Here is a 25,433-nt window from a genome sequence, read left to right on the forward strand (position 1 = left end):
TAAATCAACAGTATGCTGGATAAGATTACTGTTACTCAGCCAGAGTCTGGTATCGCAGCTCAGAAGGATGGAAAAAGTAGTGAAAAATGGATGGCTTTTGTTTTTGGTCACCTTTCTCTCCCTTCCACCACCCTAGGCTATGTCTGTTCTGTGAAAGTCAGACTAATGTGAAATGGAAGAAAGCAGCTGTGGCCTTTGCGCACAGGTATCATTAAAACAGAGCGGCTACTCCGCCATCAGACTCAACAAACTCCGCTCTGATATTTCCCTGAAGTGCCTCTAACACATACGGCCCCGCTGCTTTTGGTACCGGCGTTTTAATTTGACTGCAAACCCAGGAACCGAGATGTCTCCAGCTTGGCTGCCTCCAACTCTGCCACGGTCTCTCAAGTCCAGAGCAAACCCAGGGCTCTCTCCTCTCCATCATTGCGGAGCGTGTGAGACGGCCGTGGTCTCCGTCAAGGTTTTAAATAACCTTCACCGTAAGGCTGCTGTGTAATTATTCAGACGGGCCAGCGTGCCACCTTCTCTCTTCTCAGGGGTCTCCAACTCGGAAAAACCAGAATGCAATGGCTGCTCGTGTTTGGAGGATATGTGTAAAAATACCCATTTAGTGTGTTTGCGCAAAACTATAGGGGAACTATATGCACGAACAAACTATATGCACGAACACCCACCCACACCCAGGTGCAGGGATCCCCACAGGTGAGGCACCGAGTCGGGCCATGCCAAGGGGAGGGTCCGCCTGTCCCCCAGGGGCAGCAGGAAGGGAGGTGAAACCCCACGCGTGGCTGTTGCCATCGGTGGGACCGGCAGGGTTTTGGCTGGCACAGAGCTTGCCCCAAGAGCCGTCCGTGGAGCTCTGCAGCTCTTGGGGACAACAGCCTGTGCACATCTGTGCATACTAGGAAGCAGTGGTTTTGCTCAGCTGCGTGCACAGCTGGGTGCCACCAGCACCTACCTTGCACAGAAAAGGTCTCGCACTTGCTCCTTCTGCATGGACCTTCCCACTGGACAGGTCACCATGCGGGCAGCAAGAAGGCTCAGCATCACTGGCTGATGCACAGCCTGGGAGCCCTTCCCAATCAGCCTCAGCAAGGTCTTCAATGGCTTTTTATTTTATGAAGATCTATTTTTTTCCCTTTATTGTCAGTGTGTCAATTTTTTTCCACAACATGGCTGATGACAATTTTTTTAAACAAAAAGTACTTTTTTTTTTTTTAAACCAGTGACATTCTGACAGTGTCGATACAGCCAGAGTACACCCACCTGAGCTTTTCAACATGGGAAGTTAGGGCTGTTAAGAGTCAGATTGACAGCCTTTGTAAGCTCAAGTCCTCTGTACAGCAGATGACAAGAAGTTATTAGATACAGACAAGGCTTTCAGGTCACTCAGTCCATCGCCCACCCCATCTTTTAATTGTCTCTTTCACCCGAGCTATAAATATCTGATTCTTCTCATCTTGTTTCCTCATTATGTCAATTCTAGCAGTCCCTGATCATTTTTATTACTCCTCGCTGAAATCCCTCCAATCTGCCAGTAAACTCTCTGGTAATGAGATCCCTGTGCTGAAGGTACTGGTGCAAATAGAGGGGCACCAGACCCACTAACAAGGAGCCATTTCCTCTGCAATTTGGAGATGTCAATGCCTCCTCACCTGCAGCTCAAAAGTCTTCTCGTCTGTTGTTGTTGCTATCAGATATCATCGCCTCGTGCTTTGTTCACTCTTCCCCTTCTGAGGGTTTCTGCTGTCTGGGTCTCCCCCATCCCATCAAGCATGTGTCCTTCAGATTGTTTTCAAGGTGGCTGAGTTCACAGATGCTGCACCCCCAGGTTCGTGCTCCATCCCAAATCGAATCCTGCAATCTTTTTTTTTTTTCTGCTTGGTATTTCTACTTCACATTATTTCTTCCTCCTCAACTCTTCCAAATTTAACAGGGTCTCCTGGTTTCACTCACAGACTTTCTGCTTCCAAGAAATAGAGCCATGATCTGAAGTGCAATGAGACCAGGTACCCAGCCCAACACCTCCAAACAAGGCTCCTGAAAGTGTCAAAAGGGAAACACTCTGCAGATGAGGCCACGCTGCCGTCGTTCACAGCAACAGCACCTGCTCTAGCGTAAACCCTTCAAGAGGCATAAATGCTGGAGAAAGTTAAAAACCAGGCCCCTCAAAATCATCCAGGGGCTGGAAAACAGACATTAGGACACAAGGCGTAAAGGACCCCATCTCATTAAAGAGAAGGCTGAACCGGGAGTTTATCACTGCGTGGGGGGTACTCACCGTCTGACACAGGGGAACTTTGCAATCTTGATTCCGAAGGCACAACCAAGTCCAGCAGCTGGAAATTAAAGTTAGACAAACTCAACCTCAAAATAAGGCAGTTTCGTAGCAGCAAGGATAATTAAACACCGGAAGATTTTGACAAGGTGCTTTTAAAATTTCAGTGCAACTTCTCGCAGTCAGCTCTAGCTTGAGAAAGAACCAGCTTTTGTGTCTGTGAATTCATCTTGTCCTTTCCTTCCTTACCAGGTCCAGCAGAGGAGAGGCGTTCCCACATTGTCCTTAATGCTCACAACACTCGACACTTTGTGTTTGGACAATGGCTTTAATCAAATCCACACTTCGAGGTTTTAAGGTAGTTGCCAGTAAGCAACTAGGAAAGATAACTTTTTCCAATTTTTCACTTTCCTCCTGTCTGCAGACAGGAGACAAGAAAGAACGAACTTACATTCTAAGACTGGTTATTGAACACTATGAGTGAATAAAGTGTTTTTTTCACGTACTCAGAATGATGCCTGAATTAAGAAAACGAGGAATTTATGGGTCTCGCTGCAGCTTGGGGATTGGTTTGCCTGCTGGGACCGTCTGGGCATCTCTCACCTCACGTATGTCAGGGCCTCACCTGTCAGTGACATCTGAGTTTCGCCAGTTTAGTTCCCCAATGCCTGAAATGACCCCTTGAAGCCTCAAAATACATAAAGTCTGAGAGCTTCGGTTTCTGTTAGGTGGGAATGACTGACTGATATGCTTCTATTCTAACAGCTTACAGTTCACAGACAAATTGTTGGTGGATATGTCCAGGGACTTCTGCTGCAGGCGCTAATATAAGTCACAGCCTCTGAGATGTGGTAGTAAACCACTTCACCGGCAGAACCCAAAGCATGCTGCAGAGGGAGGCGAAGTGGCTTCCCCAGAGCTGGGAACCAAATCCAGTTCCCCCACGTCCCCATCCTCTCGCTGCAGTTGGGATGTAGCAGCATCCCCTGTGAACTGTGGGAGTCGCCAAGCACCAACACTGACCAGACCAAGTTGGGTTTCTTGCTCTTTTTCAGCTGACTTCTGCTTCCAAACGCCTTCCCCGAGGATCACAGTGAAAGCTCTGCTACACAACCGTGCCAAAATGCTCAAGGTAGCCTGTTCTTTCACAGCTACGTGGAGCCACAATATTGTAAAACGTTTATTGTCGCTGTGAGCAGGTAAGCCTTCAAGAGATGCAGGGAGCAGCTATGGATCGGGAAAGGCATTTTCCAGGGGAGAGCCACCCAGTCAGAGCAGACTTCTCTGCTTCTGCTGGTTTAAATCACCTCATTCAATATTCTGTGTTGTCTTATGTAGCATGCAGTTATGTAAATTTATAAATCATACACTAATTAGCACACAATTTCATAGATTTAGTAACAGTGAAAAAGGAGGTTTCTAACTAACCAGGCTGTGCTCTCTCCCCCTCAGATGGTACAAATTCAAACACTGCCTGGAGGTTGTATTTCAGAAAATGTCTGCTGCAACTCCTAGCGTTTAACACCAGGCTCGTGCGCTTTCAAAGGATGTCTTTTAGGTGCCTCAGGCTCAATCTTTTTCAAGCATAGCTAAGCCCTTTCCTCTCCTTCCTTAACACCAAACCTCCACAGCTCATTGGATCACGGCAAATTTTGTTTTACTTGTTTCTCCCTTATTCAGATTCATGCTATATCCAGTCTCATGTTCTTCTGTCATCTAAGTCCACCATCCCTTGCTAGCAATTAAATTCAGTCCACCCCTGGGTTATACCCTATTACCCTCCTTGTGCTCTGGCCTCCCTGTCTAGCTACTTTAAAAGGGAGCAACTAAAGTTAGGTCAGTTAGGTCATTTCCTTCTTTCCCTGATTTACCAGGTATCCTTTGGACAGTAGCTCCCCAAAGGCAGGAACATGATTTGGAAAAGGAGTGGGGAGTCATAAGCCTCTTCTCAGAACCGGTGCTTGAAGACATTTCTCACTCCAGGATATAAGCACAAAATTCACCTTCATCAACTCACTATATTTTAACAACTTGTCTCTACCTTCTGGCTCAGCTCCACTCACACCTTCTGTCATCCTTTTACAGTTCTCTGCCTTGCATCCTTGTCCTTTTTTGCCGATACCTCCACACTTTCTTCCTCACTCTTTAATTCCACCTTTTTGCCCCAAAGCATGGTGCTGGCTCTCCCCTTCTCTTCTCTTTTATATTGTCAGACCTCTCCCCCACTTCATGGTCCAAAAGAGGTCTTGCTCATTCTCACAGCAAAACCCATGTCCTGGAGAGGAAGAGAAGGCTTAAAACAAGTTCCTCATATACCTTGGCAAACTGGAGATTCAGAATATATATGACATAATGATGTGGGAAGTGGAACATATTGTCAATGGCAGAATTGACATCTGAGCTGGACAAAATAAACCAGGAGATAAGTCAAATAAACAAAAGTCTGGAAGATTAAAGGAAACCCCCAGATAATTTATTAGATTAAGACCTCACATGCATATATAAATATATACTCAAGATGGGATTCAACAGCGAGACTGGAGAGGCTAGAAGTGGAAAGGGTGTGATTGCTACAGGTCCATGGCGTGCAAGGTGCACAAAAGCAATGACTACACAAACACTCGGCAAGTGTGTGTGTGTACGAGCACAAAGTGAAGGCATGGGTAGGAGCCTTAGCAGAAGTCATGTTACTCCACAAATCTCATGTAAAACGCAACCCGATGTGTAGCTGAAGCGTATTAACTGGGAACACCCTGGACAAACAATCTATGGCTGGACTGACTCCCCAGCGGCAGCTTCCTAGTATAGGAGCTTAAACTTAAAAGGACACTGTCAAGTGATTGCTTTTGCTAGTTTAATTTTTGCATTTCCTCTATTGTTTTAGCAGATGGAAAACAATTCCCCTCCCAGTCCCAACTACTGATTTTGTCCTTTCCTATTTGACAATCATTGATTTTTTTCTAAGGCTATAAATGTTTTAATAACTTCAACTTTGTAGTGCCTCATGGCAAAATATCTTTGCTTGCACTGACTGCTAAACACTATTCCTAATGTACTGCTGATAACTAGAGCAAGAGCCAGCATTATAAAAAATGATTTTTCACAGGGTCTACCAAATTAATAGCTTTTGTTTCTTTGTCCACATCCCACAGACAATTCAAACAGGCAGGTCTTCACCCATCAGACATTTCAACCACCTTAATTCTAGAATTCTTGGCTTCGTAAATGTATGCCTCTCGTGTAGCTCTGATGGACAGCACCTTGAGCGTAGAGCCCACAACCCTGACAATATCTTTTTAAAAAGAGCTACTACCAAAATATAGATTCAAGTCAAAAGTCACCGTCAGAATTAGAATTGTTAATGAACAAAATGGATCATAAGGAATCCTAAAGCAGTTAAATATTGGCACCCACAAAGAACCAAAGAACAGAATGCTCCCACGCAGTGTTCTCGACTGGGTACACAAAAGCACCTTTCAAGAGTTATACATGTATTTTTTGCTGTTTCAAAAGGTCAGTTAGCACTTATTAGAAAAGGCAATTAAAGTTTCAGTCAAACTGGAAAAGAGAAGAGAAGCAATTGGACTAAATCAGAGAACTGTTTCTTTATAAATGCCAAACCTCAACAAAAAAAGAACCCAACAAAACTAAAAACCACCAAAAACCAACCCATAACCCTAAGATCTATGTGATGGTAATTTCTCCATGGCTTTCCATGGTTTTCCTGCTGCTCTTTGTACATTTTTCTCTTCTTTCCCCTCCCTTTCCCTGCCCTCTTAAAGAAGTAGACTATTCAGCCAGCAGAATGCGAAAACCTATTTCCCCACCTGCTATACTTGGGTCAGGGCACCAAATATATCTTTGGGGCTTTAAGCAGAAACCTGTGCCTTCACAGGCTCAGGGAGTAGAACAAGAGGGACATTCAACAGCAGACGGACACATTGGAAAGAACTATAATACTTCACCGACAGCAGGACAGACCAAGCTGGGCCTTTCCACAGTAGTCATTTTCTGGTCCAGTAATGCTGCTGCCCTCCTTTAAACTCCTCCAACCAGCTTTTAAAATTCAGCTGGGATGCAAGAAAAGGATATCGCCTAATTTGTGATTAAGACTGGGCCTGAATGAAACAGCTCTGAGTAACTTGAGGTTCAACTCCCCCTTCATCCTCCTTTTGTTTCATCGCTACGAGAGCACGGTGCTGCCAGGGGCGTGCGCTAGATATCCTGCACTGATGCTCTCATCAGAGACGCGCCACGGACCTCATTGCCGAGTCTGTCTGGCTCCTCGCAGAGCACCAAACATCGCACAGGAGCGAGCATGTGGGAGGCAGGCAGCAGCGGTACCCCAAGGATCAGTACAGCAACTTGCTGCCCTTAAGATAAGCAGGGTTGCCTAAAGAGACTGTCAGAAAAGCTGTACTGGCCCACGAAGTGGTGTTCGGGAGCAAATGGCCTAGAACTTGCCCGTACTGGCTCAATTCTACCTTTCCCTCGCTGCAATTTTACTGTGCAAAATGAGTATTTTAGCCTCATATTTCTAGGAACACATGCCGGTAGCTACTGTTACAATAAAATATGAACACTGCATTGTGGAGAAAATGACCATTAATCCTGTAATCTGCAGTCATTTTTACCAATTCGGCACATTTCTTTAAATAACCAAGTACATGCAGTAGATGGAAGTGCATTTAAATAAACTGAAATAGATACAGCATGAATAATTAAAGCCGGCAGGGAAATGTGCATTGCGAGCCGCTAGTGGAAATAATTACTGATTTGTCTTATTTACAATGGAGCCTGGGTACAGGATCAAAATAGTGCAAGTTAGTGAAAATGTCTTAAGACTGTTCTTATACTACCACTACTATATATTTCATCTTGAAAAGTACATCAAATAGGTTTTGGACCACTACACTGTCTGACTGTGTTCTGCTATTTCAGGGTTAGGTTACCCAGCACATAAAGTCTGTCAAATAGCACTGATTTAAAGAGGAATATATTTCAAATGGATGCCTAGTACATCAACCTGCAACATTGCCTATTAATGTTATTAGACACTGTATAGTTGAGCTTACGATATTCCCCTAAAAACCCAGTGTGTTAAATATCAGAACGTTGAAGGAAAAAGTAGATCATAAAATCACTGAAAAAAGTACTAAAGTGCTTGTACCTTTATAATATGCCAGGTTTTAAACAGACTTGTTTAATTAGAAAATAATCTACTTTGAATGTGGTGGTTCTGGAATGTTAGGCAGTTCTTGCAAACTGCTTTAGAGCTAAAAATCGATAATGAAATATACTTCCGATATGAGGCTGGCAAAACTGTGACTTCAATCTATTAGAAAATGTTGTAGATTAAAAAAAAATTCTATTTTAAAATGATTACTTGGCACATGAAAGATTTAGAATAAAAGTTAACGCTTTCTGATTGGCCTACCCCAACAACGTTCTTGCACCATGATTACTAAATCCAAAATGAAACTGGATCTTAATTAGCTATGTTTTAGAAGAGGGAAGACAAGCAGTTGTCACTCAAATAATTTAAAAATGGGACTTTAACACAAACAAATCAGCAATAAAAAGGTCCTAAAAATTCTACAGAAGGGCTGTAGACCAACGAGGCGTGTCATATGAAGAAAATCTCCTCGAGGAGCCGGCTCTCCTCTAGTTCCTCTGCTCTGCTTCTGGAGCTGGGAGGGGTCTGGTACCAAGACGACGGCCTGTGGCTCACACGACGAGGCGTGTGCATTTTGTTCCTGTCGTAAGATTCTCTACAGAGGTGTCCTGGGGCAGATATCGGACTCATAGCTTCAACCAGGTCAAGAAGACAGGCTTCGTACCTACAGAAACACACCAAGAAAATGGAGCTCCATTAAGCATCGCAGCATCATGCAGGAATTGAATCCAGTCTTCCTGCCTTCATAATTCAGACTAGACCTAGCTTTGTCTGATGGGGGCCACCAGCACAGAACAAATTTTGCTGTGTGGGTTCCTATGAAGAATACCGACACAGAGGCAGTGAAAAAGAGGCGAGCAAAGCATGGGTGCTCAGGTTATTTTAAGCTGTTCCATCAGCTTTTCCATTTGAGGTGTGTAATGTCCTAGTCGCACTCCAGAGACTGCGGACAGACCTCCGAGATATGACAGCTAAATACACCGAACCGGTACAAGGCAGACCCACACATGGTAAAGTGACTTATACACATGCTGCACTTTTTTGAATAGACCTCTACACTTGATTTAGTTTCCCAGGGATTTCAAAACAGCAGGAGACTTTATTATTATTACCACAAACTACACGTGCTTCCTGTAAATCTCTATGCACTCTATGGAGTCTGTCTGGTGGAAGCACTGAAGGAATATAATCTAAGCAAGGCAATACAAAATCAACACTTCAGGCACCAAGAGAGAAGGCAAAGGTGCTCAACATCACTCAGGTTGTCCTTTAAGTGTGAGTACAGATGTGGGGGAAGGTTGCAAGCCAATGTTAGCTGGTAACGCGCACTGAATAATGGCAGTTACTTCAGACAGAGACTTCCTATTAGTATTCACGCAAGACAAGACCTGATCTAAATACCAGCACAGGATTGATCATTACAATATATTTTCTCCTGTCCAATTTTAAATGCCTTAAACGATACCGTTTCCACTGCTTCCCCAAGGAGGCTGTTCTCCAGTCTAAGAGATATCACTCAAGAGTTTTACCCAAAAGTCCCCTTTGTTCCATCCTGTTGTTAGCACCAACCTGCCTGATGTTCCCAACGCTGAAATAATTCACACATTCAATGACTTACAGGCACAGAACATTATTCACAGCATCCAACCTAAGGTATCAGTGGAGCTGCTTGGTTTCCATAGGGTCCCTGCTTCTGTAGGCAGAAAGAGTTCATCCATAGGGTGAGGAAACATCTCAAGCTGTTTCCTGCTTTGAGTCCTGGTGGAAAAGCCTCCGTTTTTCCTTTCAGGACAGTGGGAGCCTGGGAAGACTAAGACAGCTGGAGTAGGTTCCTCAACTCAGATAGGCTGAAAAACTGTTAAATGCAAATATTCACAACAGTTTATTGACGTGAGATTAGCAGTGGCAAATTTAATTCCCAGAGGCAGACTACCACTTGTGCTGTCCAATAGCATCGTGCAGCAGCAGCATCAGGTAAAAAGACTTCCCTCCCTAAACCAGCAATGCCATGCAAAATATCCTTCATTAGCTCCAGCGGCGAGTGTTATGTCCCAACCACCATCAGAAAAATGACCACGACAAGGTAACTGGTAGTTATGTCCAAGACAGAGAAATACTTCCTCAGCTCAAAGGAGTTAACTGTGGTACTGATGGGTCAATACTGATGGCAACCATTGGAGTTACATTGTGATTGCTTGGAAAAGTCACCTCTTGTATTTCCTTCCACTTTTATTGTTTCTTCCAATCTGATGGTCGCCATCGCTTCTAACACAGTCTGACTCAACATTACTGCCTCACAGGGCTCTCTCCTCTATTTGACCACCTATGGATTGTTTTATTTTCCTTCGGATGTACTAGCTTCCATTTCACTGAAACAGAACTCCATTTTGCAATTTTCTTTTTCACATTTCAAGCTTGCCTACATGTCGTTGTATTATCTGTCTGTTTAAATCACCCCAATAGCCAAAAATGAGCGACTCAAAACAAAAAAATACAGCTTTAGTTTTGTTTCAATTGGACCATGTAAGTGGCTAACCCTACTCAAATGCGATGCCTTACAGTTACCCTAGTAAAAATTTCAGAAGGACATGGGGGTTTTGAGTAGCCAAGCAAGACCATTTTAGAGGGGTCTGGTGTTTGTATTAGCATTCAGAAAGTACCCTCTAAAAAATGAGGCTCCTTAAAGATATCTCCAACGTAAGATGGAATAAGCCGCAGCGATAGTGAGAACTAGCACATAGCTATATTAGACTTTTCACGTAGAGAAAGTTTTGGACTAGACTTTATATAGATATACACAGATGCTTTGAACCCCAAAGAAACCCAGTTAACATATACACTGGTTTCATTAGCCACACCTAAAACTTCTTTTTAGACTAATCTAGTCTAGCATACAAATGCTTATCTCCTCTGACTGTAGTGCTATCATAAAATTTCAATTTCAGCAGCCACATTCAATCACAGATTAGGTAGGGGGAAACCAAACCAGCCAGTGCATTTATAGCAAACGTGCAGGCCCTAGATTTCAGCAGTACCTTCGAGTTCATTTCTTCTGCAAGTTTATCTAAGTTTTACAGCATTTCTGCTATCAGGAAGGCTAAATGATTTGGCAGATTACAAGCGCAGCAAATAGCAAAGATTATGTAAAAGACCAGGTGTTGTAAATCAGTCTATTTGACACCACAGTTATATATGCAATAAAGTGAATGAACTCGGCTAACAGAGCGCTATCTGATAAAGAGAATGCTCCTCGCAGGTATTTAGTGTTTAATCCCATGATAATGGTTTGCCCTGGTTTGTCTAAGCAACATCAGACAGCATCTGGCTGGAGGCAACAGAGTAGACCTAGAATGGTTTGAAGCTCGCAAAGACAATTTTCTCACCATTTATTTGTATCCGAATATTTAAAGAGACACAGTCAGAATGCTCAAATTGTGAAATGCAACTTTCTCTAAAACCAGGATATGTATTCCTTGCATGACCTGAATAAATGCATAAGTAAAACCAGGCTTCGTTATTATTATTATTAATATGACACTTAATGGCTTCAGCGACGTCAAAGCTGCAGGATCAGGCACCCAAGAGTCAGAACATTGCAAACAGGAAAACTGATCTGGCAAACTTGGCTTGTGAATACTGAATGCTCTTTTAAAGCAAATTAACAGCCAAGGCTGCCCTCGTATTGTTCATGCTTCCCAAGGAGAAAAAATTCCCAAACATTCTGCAGAAGTACCAGCACCGTACATTAAGCCACATACAGAAATTCCTCACGTATAGATGTTCAACCAAGCAACCAAATGTCCCATCAGTGCTAGATGCTTACACACATTTTCTTTGATGGGTTTTGCCCTCTCAACAGAAGGAAAATGAGGTGGGCAACTGTCCCTTTAAGGATGGTGATAATTCAGTCTGTCTTCACCTTTTTGGTACATTTGCCAGTGTGCTGGAAAGTCAATGAGCACCTCCGCAACAGACTGGAAAACAATCTCTTTTCTAAGAATGGTTTTGACACTTCCCCCATGTATATTTTTTCATCTAACTTTCATGAGCTTGAAAGTCTGCCTGTTTCATCATAGGAGGAGAAAATTTGTGAAGTCTACAAGTTTGGATTAGAAGTTTAACTATTTAGACAGCTAAAGTTTGGTGAAAGTAATCTTATCATAAAGTCTCCAAAAATTCCATCAGGAAAGGGAGCACAAAGAATTAGTGCACAAAGCATGAGGACGGCAGAGCCATGCGCAAGAGGACAGAGATGGGAATAGAAAGAACAGACCAAGGTCAGCTTTGAAGCTCTTCCTTCAATGAAGAAATTTGACCTTTGCTTTTAATGTAGAAGGTAAAACTCCAAATATGGCTCAGAGAGCAGCATGGAGATGCCCAAACGATCTGAGAGGTAGGTACCACCAGGATCAAGCCTGTACAGCTGGGTCAGTGCAGCACTGTGACCGGGGTGGCTAAATCCGTCCTGGTCAGGCGTTGCACAGTGCTGTGACAGCATTCCCTTAATCTCCTCTGTACAATTAACACAGGTTGCTGGAAATTTGGCTCCTCAGCCACTAAAGCACTTTTGGAAATTTTATTAGAAACTTTCAGCATTGGCTCCTAATTAAATAAGTATCTAGTAGAGTTCATAAACTCTTAATGTAAAAGAGTTTTGTAGTCCATCACTAAGGTAACAGGAAACATCATAAAGCATTAAGATTCAGAACAGCTCATTAAACGTTCACATTTGAAAGGGGAAAACAGTACAAAAACACAAGTTGGCACAGAGCCAAATCCTTCCTTCCACAATATTTCTGTTCCACTGCCTATGCAGCAGGAATACAACTCTCTGAACATCTACAGGTGCATCTTACTTTGCACTGTGTTTCCAAATGGAATGGGAAGGAAGGTTCTCGCATTTTTATGACAAACACGCAAATGTGGCTGTTGCTCTGGGAACCATAAGACCACTTATTCCCAGGATGGTTGCTGAGAAATCACCTGAAACCACTTGGTATTCTGTCTAATAAAACCTGCTGGGCACTTAGAGTTCAGACAGTCCCACAATGTACAGTACCTAAAAAATGGTCAGATTATGCAAAAGTGATGCACAGAACTCATTACTGCACTGGATATTAGAGAGAACAGTGGTCTTGAAGGTAACCACAGAGCATCCTTGCATCAATTGGCTGAACAGTGATGTTTGTTTATTTATTTATTTAGACATTTGGGAGATGTCATTGAATTTTTAATGTTTGTCTATTTCCCATTGCTGGTAAAATATATTATATTTCTTACATGCTGTTCAATTTTTAAACCACGCTATTGTATTTTCATATTCTGCAGTCCCATTTAACTAATAATATCATTTGTTCCTTCCTGAAAAAACAGCACAACCCCAAACAAGTTTGGTATTTGGAGGAGCAGGAATTTCCCCATGAGGCAAAATAACTGAACTTATTAGAGTCATAAATACTCTGGCCGTGAGATATATGTATATTTCTTTAAACAAGCAGTGTCAGATATTATTTGATCACTATGTTCAGAGATATCTTTTCATTTACAGTCTCTCAGAATTTATTCTTCAACCATAAATGTGTACAAAGCACACAGAATGTCTCTTCTGTAAGGTGATGGCATTTCAACAAAGCATACTGGCAATACGGTTTTGGAGATTAGTAGCTGTATAGGCTTACTTTATTTAACTGTATATACCAGAGGAAATAAAAAGGTTTATTTTTATACTACTGCTTATATTTTCAACATAAAGTTCAAAGTGATTTACTAATGTTACATGAATTGCCTTTGAATTACAGTACAGTATTGTGCCTAAGTACAAAGCCTGACACTATTTTGTATTCATAAAACACCGCCTGCCTCCAAGCACTTTACAAATGCTAAATACAGCTAAAAACACATTGAAGGGGTAGGGAACAGACCCATTTTACAGAAAATGAAACTGAGCTTATTGTTAAGCAAATACCAAATCCCTATTTGACTGGAACAGGACAAACAAAAGCAGAGAAAAAACAGATGCAGGTAAGAAGTGGCCTCAGCAATCGAACTACCCCAAACCTAAAGACACTACCAGTGATACAACCTGAGGTTACCTGGAAAAACCAGCTGTGATGATTGATCACCCACCCCCAAGTTAACCCAGGCTCTATGGACCAAGGGCAGAACTCTACCCAAATTAAAGAGTCCTAGCGACTTTCTGCCATCTTTATTCTTGCAACCACAATTGTTGCATTAGGGATGCTAGAGGTATATCTGTGGCTTGTCCTTTCAACATCCATGTACCAACCTGTTGTCCATAAATTTGCCCAATTCCTGTTTCAACCTGCTGCTTCCACAATGTCCTGTGACAGCAAGCTCAGGAAGTTCATTGCTATTGAAAGACATACTTTTGTTTTCTGTTTTAATCCGATATCCTGCTAGTGCTATCAAGTGCTTTTTAAGGATTGACTGCGGTTAGTCTCTCTCACATGGTGGGATCTGGTGAAAAACAGTTCCACATTCAACTTATCCACCACCTTCACAATTTTGCAAACGCTGACCATTTTCTCATTCAGTCTTTTCCTATCCAAAGTCATAGCTTTTTGGTCTCTCCTTATCTGGCAGCTGCTTTATCCCCTTGTTCAAATTAATTGTCCTGTGCACCTTTTCTAGCTTCCACCACGTCTTTCTTGAGAGTCTAAGACCAAAGGTACACATCGGAATCAAAATGTGGGTACACCAAGGCTTGCGTATCCACAAGCTTCTGTGAAGCTCTAGAAAGTTTTGAACTTTGAACAAATCCTAATCACCTGCTCTGAGTTCAGTATCGTGTAGGCATGATGTTAATGACTCTTCCCTAGGTAAAGTATATTTTTGTCCACTCAGTTTTGACGCCTTTTTGGAGTTTCTTGCTATTGACACGACATTTAACTATCTGAAAGAAATCAGTATCATCCACAAACTTACTAGGTCACCCAGGAGATTTTGCTGTTCACTTGTTGCTCCAGGTCACTGATGAAGACCCACTGCTGACTGTTCTGTGTCATTAAAAATAAACATTAAGTCCCTTTGCCTGCTATCGTTTAATCAGCAGTAAATCCATAGAAGGACTTTTCCTCCAATCCTGCAGAAACTTGATTTCTTTAACAACCTTTGGTGTAGAACCTTGGCAAAGGCCTTTTGAAAATCCTAATACTTTATGTCCACTGGATCCTCTTCATGTCACCAGATTTCTGGGTTCAGGATCCATAGGTCTGAGCTGATGTCTCAGATTCTTTCTTCTCTCCCTCCTTGATGTATGAGTATAAACCAAGGTTTTAACTAGCACGCTCTTTGGCCCAGCAAGCCTGAGATGAACGTGCCAATGAACATTAGAGACTGGTTGGAGAGGAAATGAAAGCTGAGAAAGAGAAGCTGACTTTGCAGTCATTCCCTGCCAGGCCACAAGTCAGGATAGAGGACCTTGCCTTTCATGTGTGAGCTGCATCTTCAGTGACCAAAGCACACCCGCGGGGGATATTCCCATGTACTGACTCTCAAGATGCCAAAACCAAAAAAAGAACACAGAGAAGTGAAATTCTTGAGGCTGAAACATCAAGAGAATGAACAAAATTAAATTGAGAATCAGAGACAAAGGGACTGTGCCAGTTAGTTAGCCTGAGATTCCCATTTTACTTTCTTGCAGGCTGGGACTCAGAGCAGACACTTCACCGAGGGATATAGGAGGAAGCAAATTCAACAGTGCTATATATGTATTTAAACCAACTCCAGATTGGGACGTATTTCTTGCCTGTAACAGGTCTGTATTTTCCAAAGGCATCTCAAAGTTTCTTAATTCTTAAAGAAAAAAGATCAGACTGCAGAACATTTCCAAGCAATTAAAAAAAGATCTGAGCCTTTTATTTAAAATACATCACACAATGTAAAACAGAATATATTTTCACAGTGTCCTCAGCAAGAGCCTCCCGGAGTGCTGTAAAACCCACACCCACATAATAGAGAGCTTACAATATCAGAGACTTTTAGAGAACTCTCCGAGGCAGTATTCACAGAATCATAACCTAGAGAAGGAAAAGACTTATTAGATCATCCAGCCATCTCCCTGCTGACAGAGAACCGTTCCCTACAGTGTGCTTCCTCACATTTGTTGCTAACAATCAGCCTCTCGCTATTCTCCTTGGGAAGTCATTCCACAGCCAAATATATCTCATGCTATCATTACCATTATTACTTATTTATAGGCTACAGTATAACCTAAAGGGCCTTGATCAGGATCAGGGGGACCCACTCTACAACCACTTGTAAGAGCGATCCTCTCTCCAGAAGAGCATTCAGTCTAAATAGATAAGTCAAAGTCCAGGGGGAAAGATATAACATACAATTAAGGAGATCAGAATAGCACGGAAAGTGCCACAAATGTTCCATGAATTTTTGCTTCAGAGTTTGGTAGGAGGAAAAGGTATGTGTCACAAACAAGAACATGTTTCTGATAGTCAGCTAGAAGTAAACAAAGAGGATTTTCTTCCTCCCAGCTTCACACTAGTAGTTATAGCTAAAGATCTGGCACGGTACTGAGAAAACCATCTCCTTTTTTACTGCAAATACTCCTTAAGTATTTGAACAACATTACATTTCTCCCTTCTGCTCCAGTCTCAGTCAACATTTATCTGAGCCACATGTATTTTAATCTTCTCTCATAAATCAATACCTCTAGCATAGCAACAGATTTTGCCACTCTCCTCCGATCTTTGACAATATCTTTCCAGCAAGCGATCACCCAGAAATGAGCAGCACGTTCCCCTGCGGGGGTTACACAGAAGCAGCGAGGAGATCAGCACTCACGCACGGCTTGCCGGTGCGGACTCGGATGACAACGGCCTTTTTGCTGCCGCTTCATCGCGCCGCACGATGTGTACGTACTGATACGCCGCACTGCAACACGTCCCTGCATGCTGCCAGACCTACACCACCAATGAACTCAATGCCTCGTTTTGTTACTAACAATTATCACTAAATCTTGTGAAAAATGGAATCGGAGATTACAGCCTTTGCACAGGAGAATTTGGAGAGAAGCAGCAGAATTGGGTAACAACATCACACCTTTGCTAACAGAACTGAGCTGTGCTTGGCAGTGTCATGGGACAACCTCCCTCCCCAGTGTGATAAACAGTAGGAAAGAGTTAACGAGGACTTGGTCTTGAAAGGGGCTCAGTGCTGCTGGTTTGCCCCTGGCCTTTTGCATACCAAGCAGAGCCAGTGCACTAAAGGACACTGGATCTAGCAACAGCATCTCAAAAAACTTGTGCCCTAAGGCAGGGCTGATAAGAGATTTTTCTTCCTCAGTTTTCACCCTGGCTTCACCTATGATAGCATCCAACCGGCTGTCATTACTGAAATAAGAGTTACTGCTGCTCTCATTCCTCCTTGCTACACAAACAGGCCATTTTCACTTACCCAGTAGTCAGAGTGGTGCTTTCCTCACCTTTCCGCACTCCCGTCTCAATGCTCCCAATCCTCAGTTATCCTACCTCTTTGCTCCTGGTAACTCAGCCTTTTCTATTATTTCCTCATCGGACCCTGCTGCCATGTTACCAACCTGTCAAATACAACTGAAAGGGCTTCTTCATTGTTTTTATCTCTGTGTGCTTTTAGTAGCTAAAAAACAACAACAACAAAAAAACCCCAGATCATTTCTTTTAAGGTATGGCTGCAGGCAGCTGAATTGGCATAACTGAGGTTGTAATAATTCTGGAAGGGGGAGGGTGAACACAGACATGAGTCCTGGGAAGTAAAGAAACCTTTTACATCAGATCTGCCAGTGACAGAAGAATAATTTAGAATGAAGTTTTAGTATAAAAGAAAGAAATTACAGAACTACCATGGGGTTTAACAACCACCTCTGCAATCACTCTGTTTGTATTGTCCTTCTCTCTCCTCCCACACACCCGTTTCTGTCTCATCAAGTCTGAAAGCTCTTCAGATCAGAAAATGAACCTCAGTATATGTACAGCACCTGCGGCCCTGATTCTGCTGTGATATTACATAATAACTTTGCACTTCAGAACATGCTTAGCTTTTATTCCCTTTAAGCACTCTGTCATCATAGCGTATCTTCAGCAAGATCTTCACCCTTTATTGTTCTGGGCCAAAACTAAGCTGTCATCATCTTTTCTGCCATACCTCATCCCCCTACTTCTCCTGCCTTAACAGCCTTTCTTCTCAGTTTTTTGCTCTTACAAGTTTGTCCCCAAGCATCTTTCCCCTCAAAGCAAACTCTAATTCAATGAATCATCTTTAAAATTGTGCTTTTTCTTTTATAATGTACTAAAGCCTCTGACAAAGGGTTGCATATTTAAGGCACAGTGCAATTCTACACCTCCTCTCTTCCAGCTTTGATTGCCCCTTAGTTTTGATTTCTTTTCCACATTTCACCTCTTTTTTCTAGTGTGCTTTCAGCAAAGCTGGGACTACCTTACACCCCGTACACTGCCTCGAACTTTGCGGGTACTAAACAAGTACAAAACAATTTTAAGGGGCATGGCTTAGGGGAAAAAAAAACCCTACCACGTACAGCTTGCGAAGTCCATCACCATTTACATGGATTAGCAATCTGTCGTTTTTCACAAGCTCAGTCCAAATTCCCAGCCTGCCAGATAATAAATCAACTTTTTGCTTCAATTGTACAGTCACTGGGAGATCTGCATAGTTTTAGGTCAAGCACTTATAACAGTTTTATGATTCCAAAGTTTCTTACCTTGTCATTTAGTTACTGAACTGTGAGGTTTCATTGACTTTCTAACCATTGTGGCAAGAACTGCTACTAGCTGTGCAAGATTTAAAACCTCATTGAGCAGAGAAGCAAAATCGGACTGCGGTAGTTTTAAGTATATATTGGGGTGGAACCATGACCCTATGGAAGCCAATGGAAGTTCTGCCACTGGTTCACTGGGGCTGGGTTTCTTCCCTGCCTGCTGCCATTTGTTGTGTCGGGGTGAATAAGTATTGCAAGCTCTCTATTTTACAGCCTGGAAATGAGATGCCTCAGTGAATGCTTGGAAATTATTTATTTTACCTTTTTCTTTTCTTTTTTTTTTTATCCTGGTGAAATATTTTTCATACAGTCAATTGCTGTACCTAAACACCAACTCTTCCTGTGGGTCTGTATGATCCTTCCTCTCCTGCTTGTCAGCTTAATTTCTTCTGCTGTGGCATGGACTGTTTAATAGCAAAATCTAGCACTCAAATTCTTCTGTTTCTTAATTATCTCTGCCGTGTCAGCTATATCAGTGAAAACAAGTTACCATTAGACAATTCAGATACCCGTAAACACCAAGTTGTGATAATATAGAGTCCTGTATTACTGTCATTATGGAAAAAGCTGTTTCAGGGAGGTTTAAAAAAATTAAATAAGCCCAGCACTTCTAAATGACTAAAAACCTAAAGATATCTTAATTATTCTTCAATATCTTAATCATTCTGTAGAATCATGATCTTGTATAATGGCCATTTTAAATGAAAGGTTTGCTGCTCTGCACAGTTGCCACTTCCTTCTAATTGTGAATTAAAGCATAATTTAGCGTGGCTCTATGCCAGCATGACTAGAAAAATTTACAGACACTAACTCTGGTTGAAATAGGGGGGGGGGAAAGCAGTTAGATTTCTTTAAGTAATAGAAAATAACTCACCAAGTTGTACTTTAAAACAAAACACTAGAGCTTTAAGTTGACAAACTGACTTGAATTAAACCACATAAAAAAGTGCTTGCACCGTAAATCTTACAGGGCAAAAGTGATGGTAGGTTATCATTCTGTTTATTAGCATGCACTTTGGAGAGTTCAGGGCAAGTATGGATACGCATTCATTCCATTTTATGCCGCACATTACTGAAAACACATTCCCCATAAATAATTCATAAATGCATTGTCTGAAATTTCAGATTCCAAAAATACAACACGGTTTTCAACTTTATGGTTGCTTGGTCTTCAAAACAGAAATAGACAATTGGATGGATGGACTTGCCAAACCTGATAAGAACCCATCAGTCAGAATTACACTCCAGAGGTAAATGCAAACATTTCCCAGCTCCTGATCCCTGGAACAGCAAGGCCATGACGATAGCCCCTCTGCTTGCGCTAGCCGTCCCTTCGTAGGGAACAGGGAGAAAAAGAGAAAGGGAAGAAGTAACCAGCTAGTGAGATGGAAGTGTTCAGTCAGACGCTCGACTTTAAAAAGAACATTTATTGGGAAAAAAACAATGCCTTGCTGTTCTCTGTTCATGAGCTGGGTGCATAGCAGGAGTTAGGAAAGAAAAGGACGTTTTACAGGATGGTGTGGTGGGGACCTAATAGGTTGAAACTGCCTAGAAATCCAGAGGAATTTAAATTTAAGGTATAGCAGCAGTCAAAATACAGAGAATGGACATACTTTGCCTTGCAAAAAGCCCATTTTTCTGGCCAGACTGCACCACAAACTTGAGCTCTGCTTGTTGCTCTCATTTAATTTAATGCCAGCTATGCTAGCATAAGGGGGGTGAATAGGATCTTGCAGTTCATCTAAAGTCTCATTTCTGCAGGGAGCAAGAGTGACCACAACATCCACTGAAGAAACTGAAGTATGCTTCATAGGCTTAAGCTTTATATTCCTTGTGATTCTGTATCTTCCTGACATTACATACATAGTTTATGCTCAGTTGCTTCTTTTTCCTTCATAACGTACTGAGAAGCCTCACATCAGATAGCAACTGCTTTTCAGCCAGATTTGCATTCACTGGCTCTGTTCTACTCATCTCCCAGTGAGAGGCACACACAGTTTCGGGTACCTTATCTAGTGAAACCCTTAGTGCCTAGCCCTAACAGAACAGCCCACGATCTCCCTATTCGCCAGCTCTTTATTTGAACTCCTTCGCTCCGATTTGCCTGAGAACAAACGTTGCAAGTGAGCTCAAATACTTGGCGTCCCAACGTATTGATTGCTTGGGCGCAGACCACACTGTGAAGAAACAACACACTCATAAAAATTGTATTCCAGTACCCAACTGCTGTAAAACTTCCTACTCAGCACTTGGTGTGGAAGGGTTGGGACTATCTGTCGCTCCATTCATTTCCAGGTGTGCTGTACTCTCTGGGGTAATCTTTAAATCAGCTGAGATTTCATACATCAAAGATGAGGATACATAATTCAAGAGAAGCCACTGAGATAAAACAGTAGCTGTAAAAAATAGCGCATGTTGGTGGTGCCTGGTTTAGCATGTCAAAGAGGGGCAACCGCTGGCGAGGCACAAGAGCATGCCGTGTGGCAAAGCAGGCAGAGTCGTCCTAAGCTTCGTAGGGACACAAGGCACTGAATAGGCTTGACACTGTGCACGTACCAAGTTAGAAGGCACCCTACGGAAAAAATCGGCAGTAAAGCACGGAGTATGAGGCGCTCAGGCCTGGTGTCCCTTGGCTGTAGTCCTCGCACGCTAACAACCTCTTTCAAAAACTTGACACAGGTGGTAGGTGTCCCACTGAGATAAATTACCTACTTTCGGTTGCTGAACAGATGGGCAGGGAAGTGAAATTTTAGTTTGTTCATTCCCAGCAGTAACTAGCAAAGATGATCTCGGGCTCTGCAGGATTACTTTTTGATAACCATACACCTGCAGACAGTCCACGTTTCTGTTAGAAACTACATAAGGTCATTGACAACTGCTCAAGAGACTGATGCTAAGTCTCTCATCCCCATATTCTTCTGAATATATTCTAGGCTGAGAGGGGCCAGAAAGCGTACAAAGAGGGACCTCAAGAGGCAAGGGAAATGGGCCCCACAAGAATCTCACAACATTCCACAACAGGAAACGTGGAGTCCTGCACTTGGGGAGGAATAACCCCAGGTACTAGCACGTGCCAGGTTTGACTGGCTGGAAAGCAGCTTTGCAGAGGAGGACCTGGACACTCGCTGTCCTGGTAGACAAAAAACTGAACATAAGCCAGCAAAGGCCAGCGCTGCCAGCAGGTCAAGGGAGGTGATCCTTCCTCTCGACTCAGCCCTGGTGGGACGCAGCTGGAGTGCTGTGTCCAGTGCTGGACTCTCCAGTACAACAGAGACATGGACACACTCAAGGGAGTCCAGTGAAGGGCAACGAAGATGATTAAGGAATTGAAGTATCTGACACGAAAGGAAGATCTGAGAGAGCTGGGACTGTTCAGCCTGGAGCAGGCTCAGGGTGATCTTATCAATGTGTATCAATACTTGATTAGGGGAAGAGAGAAGATGGAGTCAGCCTCTTCTCGGGGGTGCCCAGCGAAAGGACAAGAGGTAAACGGAACAAACTGTAATACAAGAAATTCCATTCAACTGGAAGTAAAAAAGCTTTCTTACTATGTAGGTGGTTGAACACTGGCACAGGTTGCCCAGAGAGGCTGTGGAGTCTCCATCCTTGGAGATACTCAAAACCTGACCCGACAAGTCCTGAACAGCCTGCTCTAGCTGACCCTGCTCTGAGCAGGGGCTTGGAGTAGATGATCTCCAGCGGTGCCTTCCAACCTCAGCTATTCTGTGACTTCGCAGTGGGGTATTTCTCTTCATCAATACATTAAAGCCCATGGACAGCATATGACAAAAGGACAAGGACTGACTAGCAAGGACCAGACTCTGACGTACCCACACAGTACAGACATGGTGCAACTAGGGAAGTTAAATTGCCAAAGCCTGCAAACCAGGGAGCTCCATAAACTAATCCAAATATTAACCAAGGGCTTCCGTCCAGAAAGGTTCGCAACTCATTAAAACCAGGATGTATGGGAAACCCGACAACATATTTAAACAAAGGTTTTCCCTCGCTTCCCCACATACTTTACCAAATCACTTGCATCTATTCACATACAAACATATCATAGTGTAGCACACAACCCCATACTCATTTTTTTCTTTTTGAATAAGATGGTTGTAGTCACACTGTAAGAAACTTAGTAAAAATATTTTTAGTATCTTCACTTTAAGCTTGCAAATATTTTTCTGGCAGAAATCCCCAGCTAACTTTACAGCAAGATCTCTCAAAGGAAACAGAACTCTTACTTAAAGAAAAAAAAAAAAACCACCACAGTACAAAATGAATGTGACCCAGGGACTTACCCTTCTATGCAACAACACGAGCAGAGTGCACAGAGACAGTGAAGTCCGCAGGGCGTGAAATTAAAATTTTCACACAGATACAATGAAGTAATGATACAATGTTACAACCTTGGCACAAAAATCTTCTGGTTTGAGTAAAGTCAATGTCATGTGATGTTATGGTTTGTGCACTGGTAGAAACGGTCTGCTGCTAAAATGTTCATAACAAAACAGAAGGAGCGAAAGCAAGAAAATTGTACGGATAATTACAATAGGCCTATACATTCTAGGGATCTAGACATTCCTTAAGATGCTCATCACAGTAGTATCTAGCTGTCACGGCAGGCTGAGTTAAGAAAGCACACTTTTCTTTCACACCTAGAAATCTAGATGCTGAGATGCCATTAGGAGACAGGAAAAAAAAGATTGAAAGAGAGTTGAACTTAGCAAGGAGGGGGGAGAGGACATCTCTCTTATTAGGTCGGTTTGTTGCCTATGAACAAGGTGGATATGCAGGTTCCAAATTCCAAGCATATGGATAAGAACAGGGACGCACAGAGCAATTAACAGAGTCAAGCAGAAGCTGGGATGAGCAGCAGCTGGAGCACTGTTAAAGTCCTTCTAGGAATTGCTTCACCTGTTACAGTAAAAAGAAAAGGCAGTGCTGGAAGAACATAGGCTCCTCAGCAAGGACAAGGTCATCGGAACCGGAGTGGAGCTTGAAAAATTCCGGGCAGATCCATGTGCAGGGGCACAGACACTATGACAAGAACATGTCACATCAGACTCAAGACTTGCAAAGCAAGTTACAAACAGCACCCTTTATACTACAAATACACCTACACAGTGGAACACTGAATTATCAGATAATCTGCATAGAGCAGGAAGCATTTTATTTCTAAGAGTGTGAAAAAGTCTGCAAACTCATAAATCATAAAGCTGCTTGTACATTATGATGCTTCACAGATACCTGGCAGACATGCACACGTTCTACAAAATATATTTATAGGTCTGAACAGGGGGGAAAAAACTGAATTCAGTACTACTGCTCACCTCAAACCACAATTTCGTGATCACAGGCACAGAAGTTAACGCACACAAGAACTATTGGTAATGCATTTCCAGTAACCCTTCTGGAAATGTAACAGAAAAAGTCAATCTAACAGTGCAAAGGTCATTCCTTACAAGGCATGTTTCTCACCCTACTGATCCAAGACGGTACACATAAAGAAACATACAGCCAAATGTGACTGAATAAAATCTTCAAGTCTTCAGCTTATTAATTTTTTTAAATTTTTCTCATTTCATTCCAGTGATTTCATTAGGTTAGACTTCTTCATCTTTATTAAAAAATAATCAGAACTGAAATGTTTCAATAAACCCAATTTCTGTTTTAAGTAGTAAAAGATGATTCAATGCAGATGAAGCAAAAATGAAAGTTGAAAGTACAATGGCATTAGAGGCTTTGAGAATCTCCTTTAAAAGATTTTAAATACATAAATTATATATTAGTACTCTAGAATGTCTTTGTTTGTTTTTTACAGAAAAAAGAACTTTAAAAGCAATTTTTTCATAGAATCATAGAATAGTTTGGTTTGGAAGGACCTTTAAAGGTCATCTAGTTCAACTAGACCATTTTCACTATGTTCTCCAGCTGCATGTATCAAAACAAAATCATTTAAAACTTACAGGTGGGAAGAACCAAACGAGAAAAATAACAGTTAAGGCACCACCATTAAAACACACAGAGCTAACTTTGTACAGGGCAGAAAACAAAGATACAATACTATTTTCAGTAAAAGGTTTAATTTTCCATCACATTTTCAAATTATTTCCCTCCCAACACTAAGGGAAATAATCTAACTTTTTCTCTTTTTTTTTTTTGTTTTTCTCTTTTTTTTTCCAGAGGGCCATAAATCATAGAATCATAGAATCATAGAATCATACAGGTTGGAAAAGACCTCTAAGATCATCGTGTCCAACCGTCAACCCAACACACCATGCCCACTACACCATGTCCCTAAGGGCCTCATCTACACGTCTTTTAAATACCTCCAGGGATGGTGACTCCACCACTTCCCTGGGCAGCCTGTTCCAAGGCCTGACCACTCTTTCAGTAAAGAAATTTCTCCTAATGTTCAATCTAAACCTCCCTTGGCACAACTTGAGGCCATTTCCTCTTGTCCTATCGCTAGTTACTTGGGAGAAGAGACCAACACCCACCTCGCTACAACCTCCTTTCAGGGAGTTGTAGAGCGCGATGAGGTCTCCCCTCAGCCTCCTCTTCTCCAGGCTAAACAACCCCAGTTCCCTCAGCTGCTCCTCATAAGACTTGTGCTCCAGGCCCTTCACCAGCTTCGTTGCCCTTCTCTGGACACGCTCCAGCACCTCCATGTCCTTCTTGTAGTGAGGGGCCCAAAACTGAACACAGTATTCGAGGTGTGGCCTCACCAGTGCCGAGTACGGGGGCACGATCACCTCCCTGCTCCTGCTGGCCACACTATTTCTGATACAGGCCAGGATGCCGTTGGCCTTCTTGGCCACCTGGGCACACTGCCGGCTCATGTTCAGCCGGCTGTCAACCAGCACCCCCAGGTCCTTTTCCTCTGGGCAGCTTTCCAGCCACTCTTCCCCAAGCCTGTAGCGTTGCCTGGGGTTGTTGTGGCCGAAGTGCAGGACCCGGCACTTGGCCTTGTTGAACCTCATACAGTTGGCCTCGGCCCATCGATCCAGCCTGTCCAGGTCCCTCTGCAGAGCCTTCCTACCCTCCAGCAGATCAACACTCCCACCCAACTTGGTGTCGTCTGCAAACTGACTGAGGGAGCACTCGATCCCCTCGTCCAGATCATTGATAAAGATATTGAACAGGACCGGCCCCAGTACTGAGCCCTGGGGAGCACCGCTCGT

The 25,433-nt window shown here is 42.7% G+C and overlaps 1 protein-coding gene across 1 annotated transcript in view; it reads right to left on the reverse strand.

Moving 5' to 3' along the window:
* Window positions 1-7,437: 7,437 nt before the first annotated feature.
* The window catches only part of LOC142074817 (protein hinderin-like), a 172,752-nt gene continuing 154,756 nt past the window's right edge, over window positions 7,438-25,433 (reverse strand). The window contains exon 10 of the mRNA XM_075135696.1: window positions 7,438-8,121. Within this exon, the coding sequence (XP_074991797.1) occupies window positions 7,908-8,121 (214 nt within the window). The 3' untranslated portion in view covers window positions 7,438-7,907. The remainder of the gene's footprint in view (window positions 8,122-25,433) is intronic.

The sequence above is a fragment of the Calonectris borealis genome, chromosome W, assembly GCF_964195595.1.
Source record: "Calonectris borealis chromosome W, bCalBor7.hap1.2, whole genome shotgun sequence".
Classification (NCBI taxonomy): domain Eukaryota; kingdom Metazoa; phylum Chordata; class Aves; order Procellariiformes; family Procellariidae; genus Calonectris; species Calonectris borealis.